General features: G+C 48.2%; 1 protein-coding gene across 3 annotated transcripts; it reads left to right on the top strand.

Moving 5' to 3' along the window:
- The first annotated feature begins 4,774 nt into the window (after nt 1-4,774).
- LOC124702323 (hydroxyacylglutathione hydrolase cytoplasmic-like) lies at nt 4,775-8,388 on the top strand. Of its 3 annotated transcripts, none has more exons than XM_047234452.1 (8): nt 4,775-4,979; nt 5,096-5,218; nt 6,351-6,512; nt 6,854-6,929; nt 6,996-7,109; nt 7,583-7,759; nt 7,936-8,038; nt 8,113-8,388. In XM_047234452.1, exons 1-7 carry the CDS (start codon nt 4,933-4,935, stop codon nt 8,008-8,010), a joined length of 774 nt encoding a protein of 257 aa, XP_047090408.1. In that variant the 5' UTR covers nt 4,775-4,932; the 3' UTR covers nt 8,011-8,038; nt 8,113-8,388. The 3 variants fall into 3 exon arrangements, with proteins under 3 accessions (XP_047090408.1, XP_047090406.1, XP_047090407.1); XM_047234450.1 differs by having other exon boundaries at nt 7,936-8,005; XM_047234451.1 differs by having other exon boundaries at nt 4,776-4,979; nt 7,936-8,034.
- The last annotated feature ends 1,814 nt before the right edge of the window (nt 8,389-10,202 follow it).

Consider the following 10,202-nt stretch of genomic DNA (forward strand, 5'->3'; position numbering starts at 1 on the left):
AAGTACTTGAAAAGAACTAAGGATATGTTTCTTTGTTATGGAGGTGACCAAGAGCTCGTTGTAACAAGTTACACCGATGCAAGTTGGAACACCGATCCCGATGACTCTAAATCACAGTCCGGGTACGTGTTTATATTGAATGGTGCTGCAAAGTAAGCCGGGCAAGCTCGAGCGAGTGCACGTGTGGCGAAGTCTTCAACAGAATCGGAGTACATAGCGGCTTCAGAGGCTTCATCAGAAGCGGTATGGATGAAGAGGTTCATTGTAGAGCTCGGTGTGGTTCCTAGTGCATTGGACCCACTAGTCATATATTGTGACAACATGGGTGCCATCGCCAATGCACAAGAACCAAGGTCACACAAGAGGTCGAAGCATATCAAGCTGCGTTACCACTCGATTCGCGAGTACATCGAAGATGGAGAAGTAAAGATTTGCAAAGTACACACTCGATCCGAATGTAGCGGATCCGTTGACTAAAGCTCTCCCTAGGGCAAAGAATGACCAACACCAGAATGCCATGGGTGTTAGGTTCCTTACAATGTAATCTAGATTATTGACTCTAGTGCAAGTGGGTGACTGTTGGAGATATGCCCAAGAGGCAATAATAAAAGTGGTTATTATATATCTTTATGTTTATGATAAATGTTTATATACCATGCTATAATTGTATTGACCGAAACATTGATACATGTGTGATATGTAAACAACAAAGAGTCCCTAGTATGCCTCTTAACTAGCTTGTTGATTAATGGATGATTAGTTTCATAATCATGAACATTGGATGTTATTAATAACAAGGTTATATCATTATATGAATGATGTAATGGATACACCCATATTAAGCGTAGCATAAGATCTCGTCATTAAGTTATTTGCTATAAGCTTTCGATACATAGTTACCTAGTCCTTATGACCATGAGATCATGTAAATCACTTATACCGGAAAGATACTTTGATTACACCAAACGCCACTACGTAAATGGGTGGTTATAAAGGTGGGATTAAGTATCCGGAAAGTATGAGTTGAGGCATATGGATCAACAGTGGGATTTGTCCATCCCGATGACGGATAGATATACTCTGGGCCCTCTCGGTGGAATGTCGTCTAATGTCTTGCAAGCATATGAATAAGTTCATAAGAGACCACATACCACGGTACGAGTAAAGAGTACTTGTCAGGAGATGAGGTTGAATGTATAGAGTGATACCGAAGATCAAACCTCGGACAAGTAAAATATCGCGAGACAAAGGGAATTGGTATTGTATGTGAATGGTTCATTCGATCACTAAAGTCATCGTTGAATATGTGGGAGCCATTATGGATCTCCGGATCCCGCTATTGGTTATTGGTCGGAGTGAGTACTCAACCATGTCCGCATAGTTCACGAACCGTAGGGTGACACACTTAAAGTTGGATGTTGAAATGGTAGTACTTGAATATGGAATGGAGTTCGAATATTTGTTCGGAGTCCCGGATGAGATCCCGGACATCACGAGGAGTTCCGGAATGGTCCGGAGAATAAGATTCATATATAGGATGTCATTTTATGTGAATTAAAATGTCGCGGAAGGTTCTATGGAAGGTTCTAGAAGGTTCTAGAAAAGTCCGGAAGAAACCACCAAGGAAGGTGGAGTCCACATGGGACTCCACCTCCATGGCCGGCCAACCCTAGTGGGGGAGGAGTCCCAAGTGGACTCCCCTTAGGGGCCGGCCACCCCCATATGGGAGGTGGAACTCCCACCTTTGGTGGGAGTCCTAGCTTGGCTAGGTTTCCTCCCTTTGGAAGGTTTTTGGTTCGGGTCTTATTCGAAGACTTGGACACCAACTCTTGGGGTTCCACCTATATAATGAGGGCCAAGGGGAGGGGGCCGGCCACCTCAAACACCACCAAGGTGGCCGCACCCCATAGTGGCCGGCGCCCTCTCCCCAAACCCTAGCCGCCCCGCTCCTCCACTTCCCGCACGCTTAGCGAAGCTCCGCCGGACTTCTCCACCACCACCGACACCACGCCGTCGTGCCGTGCCGGATTCAAGAGGAGCTACTACTTCCGCTGCCCGCTGGAACGGGGAGGTGGACGTCGTCTTCATCAACAACCGAACGTGTGACCGAGTACGGAGGTGCCGCCCGTTCGTGGCGCCGGAACCGATCGTGATCAAGATCTTCTACGCGCTTTTGCAAGCGGCAAGTGAACGTCTACCGCAGCAACAAGAGCCTCATCTTGTAGGCTTTGGAATCTCTTCAAGGGTGAGACTCGATACCCCCTCGTTGCTACCGTCTTCTAGATTGCATCTTGGCTTGGATTGCGTGTTCGCGGTAGGAAATTTTTTGTTTTCTATGCAACGTTATCCTACAGGAGGCGCCTGGTTCGTCGTCGTCGGAGGAGGAGGAGGAGGAGGAGGAGGCGCCTGGTTCGTCGTCGTCGGAGGAGGCTGCGGCCGGCGGTGGACGGGCGCCTTCGCTTTCTTCGGCGGCGCGACGGAGGCGGGACCGATGTGCGGCCGTTTGCTCGACGGCGCCTTTCCCCTGCGCGGCCATCTGCGCGGCGGCAGCGCCTGCGTGCAGTGCCCCGCGCGGCGGGATGAAGAGGGCGCGCGCAGCAACCGTTGCGTTGCCGCCGTCGGCGCCGCCGCTAGGGTTTGGCGGTGGTGCGGCGGAAGTGGTGGCGGCGGAGGGTGGGACGGAGTAGGGAGGGGTGCCGGAGGGGTCCTCCATCGTTGGGATTTCACCGGCGGCGCGCGGAGACGACGGATTGGGCGCTCAGGCGGCGAGGCGGAAGTGGAAGTTTCAGCGCGGGGGATTTTTCGCGCTTGGACGAGCGATGCCGCGCGCTGTAGCCGACGCGCCAGATATGCCGCTCCGGATTGTGCAAAACGCCGCGCGCCCTAAAAATTTTACAGCGCCGCGCCGTTTATCGCGCCTGCTGGAGCGCCACATTCTCTCCCGCGCGCGCTATATCGGATGTTTTTATGCCGCGCGGCCTATATAGCGCGTCTGTTGGAGATGCTCTTACTCTTGTCGACAACAGCGCAGCTGAAGTGCTTGCGATGAGAGAAAGCATGCCCGTGTGGGTTATAGTGTGGGTTATAAGAACGTAGTGGGAGAATTCGATTCTTTGGAAACAACTAGAGGTTACATGAGAGTGAGCAGATGGTGGAATGAATCGTCAGCATTTTTTGTTGATTGTATGGATTTGGCAACCCTGATTGACAATGTCTCATTCAAGCATTGTTCGAATGAAGTTAGATATGATTTGGTATTCTTATAATAATTTTTGCAATTGGATCCATGAATCTCTCCTTCATCCTAGCAGAACTCTAGCAAAACTCTTAAACGATGCAACTATTGTTGGCAGTTAGTAAAATCCCGCCGCAAAGTCATGCTGTTTTTGAAAAAAAGATATACATATGTCAAGCGTGCGCCAGCAATCGAACGTGCTGAAACGAATCACCTTACCAAATGTGAGGTCGTGGGCGTAATATTTTTGCGAGAGTAGTCCACTAGAGCGTGTGTATATATGTGGGTGAGTGAGTGGGTGTCTTGACAAATGTCAATGTTGTACCAAATCCTCTTTCTTCCTAAGGTACGGAATTACATACTCTCGAAAAAAAGTAAGTTTCGTAGTTTTTCAGAAATGAAAAACTGAAAGCGATGTCAGCGATTTTGCGTGGTGGCCACAAGAGTTGACGGGCACACAGGATCCCCGGTTCCCCACCCCAAGCGGTTTCCCTTCATTAAACCTTCCACGCCCATCTCCTCCCTTCCTTTTTCTCATCAGAAATTTGTTCCAGAAGTCAAGCTTGAAGATAAACCGAATCTTATCTCTGCAAGGAAGAACCCGGAGCCAAATGAAGATCGTTCCGGTCGCTTGCTTAGAGGACACTGTTGGATGCGGACCGGAAGTCACCGAATGGGTCAAGAAGACCACATAGACGAGTTAGAAGGAATAACCACCGATGAAGCAGATCCAAAATCCCCCTCCCCCTCCCAGCCAAAAGAGGTCCTCGAGAACCACACCACTCACACAAGCTACTCGATATTGTTGCTAAGATGTGGCTGAAGCCGGGAAGATTTTATTGGAGAAGACGCCGCCACCACCACCTGAGCGCCGCCCCACCAAACTTTCACCCTAAAACCAGAAAAACAAAGCCCTCCCGCCGACGAGGGCCAGATCCACCCCTCCTCCATGGCACGAAGGCCACAGACTTGGGACAGATTGGTGGCCCCGATGGGAGGCGGCTGGAACCGCGATCGCCTCCTAATCACATGTCCTGGTCTTAGACGTGTCCATGTAAGTTGCAGACAATCAACACCTTTCGTTGATTGTGTGGATTTGGCAACCCTGATCGACACAGGCTAATTCAAGCATTGTCCGAGAGAAATTAGATAGAGTAATAATTCTTGCAATCGGATAGTAGAACAATGCAACTACCATTGTCAATTAATAAAATCTCGCAGTAAAGTTATGCTGCCTTCAAAAATTAAAATAAATAGACATACTGCGACATTATCAAATGCTTGAATGAGCCCGTATCGATCAGGGTTTGTTTTAAAATAAATAGACATGAAGTGAAAACAAATCTCTCAGTAAAGTCATGCTGCCTTCAAAAATTAAAATAAATAGACATGAAGTCTAGCGTCGAGCGTGCGCCAGCAATCGGACCGTGCTAAAACAAATCGCATTATCAAATGTGAGTTCCTTAGTTTTTCAGAAGTGCAAAAACTGAAAGCGATTTTGTGTGGTAGCCACAAGAGTTGACGGACACAAAGGATCCCCGGTTCCCCACCCCAAGCGGTTGTTCCCCTTCGTTAAACCTTCCACACCCATCTCCTCCCTTCCTGCTTGTACTCTTTCCCGTCAGAAATTCGCTCCAGAAGTCGAGCTTGAAGATAAACCGAATCCAGTCTCTGCAAGGAGGAGCCCGGAGCCAAAGATGAAGATCGTTCCGGTCGCTTGCTTGGAGGACAACTATGCTTACCTGTACGAATCCCAAGTCCTGGTTCTTCTCTGTATATAGTATCGTTCGATGTCCAGTTGATTGGCTCTGTTCAGGGACCCGTTTGCGATTTTGAGATTCTGTTTGTTCTCTTTTGAAGGATTATTGACGAGATCACCAAGGCGGCGGCGGCAGTTGACCCGGTGGAGCCGGAGAAGGTGCTGGCGGCGGCCAGCGAGGTCGGCGCCTACATCGACTGCGTCCTCACTACCCACCACCACTGGTAGGCCATCTCGTAGTCTTTTTATACCGGCCTAGTAATTCATCGAATTGCTTCCCTTTTTGTTAAGGCGACCGGTACTTAATTGAGATGGTCTGATTCCATGATTCTAGAGTTGTTGAGCATTATCTTATAGGGGTTTACTGACGAATGGAAGTATAATTGGAAAAAGAAAGTGGTTAGCATACCTGATTCAGTCATGCTACATGGTAAAACTCAAAAACGGAAATGGGAGTGAAGGATGTCCAGCTATCAGCAAGCTGATTCAGTACTGCGCATCCCTCACTCCCCAATACAGAATAAATAATGATGAAGGAAACATTTTAATGATTTGAAGATAGCTAGTATCAGGTGGTTGGTAGAGATGCTGAGGTATATCCCCCCCTCCCTCCTTCCTTTGCGCCCGGGTGAAACCCTAAATCTCCGGATTGGGCAACGACGGCGCTCTGGCGTCGTGTTTCTTCTTGGAGACGCCGCCTTGGGTCGGCGGAAGGTGTCCGTGCTGCGTGTGTGCCCTGGTCTGCGGTTGCGGCGCTTGCCGTGTCTTCTTTGGCGATCTCCGTCCTGATGCTGAAGTCTTTTGGGTGGCCAGTGCGTTGGCCGGCGGCGAGGCTTGTGGTCTTTCGCGTGCGGTGGTCGTGTCTGGTTCTTGTCCTTGGTTTGATGCCCTTGGTGCTCATACGTGCTCTAGAGAGAGCTGCTCCACCTGCCGACGGTCCGGCGCCCTACGATCCAGAGCGAGAAGGTTGGGACCTTCTTCGAAGGTGGAGGCGGATGGCATTCCGGCTGCGATGCGCCAGGACTTGACGGTGGCAGGATTCCCGGTGGCGAGCTTCACGGCGTTGTTTCTCCTCCGCTCTGGTTCTTCCTTGAGATGATGGCCTTGATGACAAGTTGTTTTCTTTGTAATCTTTCGTCTGCTTGTTCATCGATGTTTGTAAGCTGTTTTTCAGCATCCTGTAACACTTGCCGGCAACGGCCTTATTAATTTAAGGCAGGGCTACAGCCTACTCTTTTTTTTTTTTTAAAAAAAGGTGGTTGATAGAATATGATTAAGACTCACTCCATACATGCTATAAGCGTCAGGTTTACTGCAATCATATGGTGAGCCGATAATGGTGATTTTTGCCTGTAGGGATCATGCTGGTGGCAATGAGAAGATGAGACTGTTGGTGCCAGGGATTAAGGTGTATGGGGGATCCTTGGACAATGTGAAAGGCTGCACTGATCAAGTGGAGAATGGAACCAAGTTGTCAGTGGGAAAGGAAATTGAGATACTTTGCCTGCATACCCCATGGTATGCTTTATTACTTTCTTGCCCTGTAACATAATTCTCACCTCCTTATTTGCTGCATCTTATGGGAAAACACCTCCTCATTTACTGTATCCCATATGATTCCTGTGATATTTCTTCTGAAAGTTTAGAACTTGAACCTTTTTATGTATAATGTGATGCTGAATTGTTTACAGATGTGCATTCGCTGACATAAATCATGTTATGGCATAACTACTTCAGGAACTTTACTAGAATTACTGATTTGGATAGTGCTGGCATCCTTTTGCATGTTGGCTGTGTGAATGGTCAAGTTTGTATTTATTTTTTGTTGCTGGTCCTTACCATTTTTATTCTTCCAACAGTCATACAAAAGGTCATATTAGCTACTACGTTTCTACTAAAGAGGAAGACCCAGCAGTATTTACTGGAGACACCTTGGTTAGTATATACATCATCTAACAATTGCTCTTCATTTTAAATGCCTGACCTTTTTCTGAATCACAGTTCATTGCTGGTTGTGGGAGGTTTTTTGAGGGTACCGCAGAGCAAATGTATCAGTCCCTTTGTGTTACACTGGGCTCGCTGCCTAAGTCAACTCGCGTTTACTGTGGCCATGAGGTAAGTTTTTTAGCTCTTTCTAGAATAATATGCCTACAGTTTTTTGATAAATTGAAACTTTGTGTATAGTCAAATTCTGTGTGTTTCCATTTCATGTGTTCAATCTCGATCAGTGTAATTTTTTCTGCCGTGTCATTCTTCATCTTTGTATGTAATTTTGCTGTCGTGTCGGTCTACTTCTTGAAGATAATAATGATGTATGCTTTTCAAGATTCTGGAGTATGTGAAATCATGAATTCTGAATGTCCTTAACTAAACGGTACTACCCATTGTATATTCTGCTTGGCACAAATTGTTGCCATCAGTCTCTATGTTACTAAAACAATTTTTCACGATTTTTTGAAAATTGCTGGAAACACTTTTGCCATTAGTGTCCAGGCAACAATGATTTGCATTATGTGTCTTGGTAATAGTATCTTTTGAACAGATAAGTGATGTATATCCTGTTCTTTTTATTTCATGGTGACCCACAGTACACTGTAAAGAACCTGCAATTCATACTGACAGTCGAGCCAGAGAACGAAAAGACAAAGCAGAAACTGGAATGGGCTCAAAAGCAGCGTGAAGCAAATCAGCCAACAGTTCCCTCAACTATAGGAGATGAGTTTGAGATAAACACCTTCATGCGTGTTGATCTGCCCGAAATACAGGTCCGTAGTACACACCCACATCAGCTAGTTAATACGAATCAACATGATACCAGCTACTGTAATCCATAGCACAACTTAGAATAGTAGCTTGTCGCCTCATCAATAAGAACTAACGCAGTTCAAGTTCGTTTCTTTTGTCAGTGATGCTTACCTAGATTGTATCATCAAACTTGCAGGCAAAATTTGGTGCCAAGTCACCAGTTGAAGCGCTGAGGACGGTCAGGAATACTAAGGATACCTGGAAAGGTTGATAAACACAGCTACTACCCATGCCTGTAGGTCCGGCTTCTTCTGCTAAGTTAAGTTGGTCGCTTTCTTCAAGCTGGCTGACACAGTAATCTTTTACCCTGTAGGTGGGATTCACTGCCGTGCAATGCTTTGAGAGTGGTAACAAATAAGAAATGCTATATCAAGTATGTGCTAGTATGAATCTAATAAGCAAGTTTTTCATTTCAAAGAACACAAAGGGAAAGGGGTTCAATATGGTAATATGCTTTGGTGCTGTAGCAATCAGACATCAACATGTGTGTCATGCTAATAGTTATGTTCTTTTCTCGGCAAAACAAAAATTATGTTGGTCTATGGCAAAATGTCTCAAGTATATCTGAAGTCTGCGATGGTTACTTGCATACATCTATGATAGGCCACAGAGTTTTCCGAACTCTTTCCCCGCTTAATGATGATGGGAATCAGGGACACGACACAAAATGGAGGAAAGGGACTTGCTGGAGCTGCTTCGGCGTTCATTCTCATTTCTTCTGTGGTAGCGGCTTCGGCTTGAACGGTGGGGCAGAGGAGCCGGCGAACTGGCCAAAGCCCAGATGGCCGGGGGCCAACTTGGGCGGAGCGAACGGACCAAAGTTTATCGTGGAGGCTGACGGTATGGGTGTGGACGCTGCTGCTTCTGTGACATGTCCCCCTTTGGAGCTTCCCTCAGCGCGTGTATCACAGAACACCTGCTTGGCCCTCTCCAAGAATTCTGGTGTGCCTCTCTCCGAGAATTCTGGCCTGCTCATGGTCGTTACGAGCGTGAGAAGGCTGTCAGTCTCCAGCTTACACTCCGGTGTGTGTGCCTGCTTGACGACGGCACCACCCGACGGTGGTGTCTGAAGCACCGCGCCAGAGGGAGACGGTGGGTAGTAGCTGCCCCCACCCGTGGTGAAGCTGTTCCAGTATGATGCCGGGCAGGGGTTTTGCCTGGCCCGGTTCTCACACTCGAGGCTCCTGAACTCGGCGGCCAGGCGTGCCCTGAGCCCCGCGTGCCGCACGAAGCGACGCAGGCTGTCATGGTATGTGTGCCCCTGCACCTGCGGATGCTGCACCAAACGGGCATGGCGGTCCCCGAAGGCAGGCAGCGTCAGCGGTGGCGGCATCATCATCCTCATCCCCCTGCCACCATCAGCATCGTCCCTGTAAGTGAGCCTCCTCTTCCCCACCCTAGGGCCACCAGGTTCCACCGCCTCAGCCCCTGCTGTTGCCGCCGCTGTGAGCCCAGTGACAAATCACATCAGCATTTGTTCAGCAATACACTTCGATTGTAGGAGCAGTATGTATGTGCGTTGGTTGGATGTTGCAAGGGAGCATCATTGGCTCAGTTCTTACCTTTTTTCGCTCTCTTTACCATCGATGGCGCGCTCTTGCCCTCTCTTGCTCCTTTCAGCCTCGCCTTACCATTGTCTGCGGAGACGTTGCCGGCTTTCTTCCCGGAGCTGATCTGCTGCCTCTTCTCTGCGGAGGTGCCGGTGGCCTTCTTCACCAGCGTGGTGTTGGGCCGCTGCTGTGCAGGTGCAGCAGCAATGTCAAGTGAGCCACCGACTTCGTTGACATCTTCTTGATCTCTCACTGGCTTGTTCAGCCCGACTTCCAGCTGCTTCTCACGCCACGCCAGGAGGTCCGACTCGGAGTACATCCCGTGGCTCTTGAGTGACAGGAACACCTGCTTGGCTTGATCCATCAGTGCCATCGCCTGCACGATGAAAAGGAAACCTTTTGTCACGTTGATATGGTTTGGTTGATTGAGGAATCAATCAACGACCAATATTAACCTCTTTATAAGGTACGGTTTCCTGACTGTTTATGGAAATTGCTTTCTGGAAAACCATGTAGACATCGTTCTGCAGTTGCATATATATGAAGATGGTTAATTCCTCAAAAGAAGGAGAAAAAAAGAGGCGAGTGCGCAATGAGATGGATGGACCTCGAATTGCTCTAGTGTCTGGTACATGCCATCCTTGTTCTTCTGCATCAGCGTTGCAAAGTCCCCCGGCCTGTTTATCCGTTCTGCGTAGTCACATACCTGCAGTACCATGTAGCAAATGAGTATCTATCCATGTTTCAGGCTCCCCACCCCCCACTGAAACACGAATTATGTGATTGTTTCCATCGTGAGAACGAAAATTCATGGCTTACCTGGATGTCATCTGGCATTGCAAACAAGCCGAAT

This window comes from Lolium rigidum, chromosome 3, assembly GCF_022539505.1.
Source record: "Lolium rigidum isolate FL_2022 chromosome 3, APGP_CSIRO_Lrig_0.1, whole genome shotgun sequence".
NCBI lineage: Eukaryota > Viridiplantae > Streptophyta > Magnoliopsida > Poales > Poaceae > Lolium > Lolium rigidum.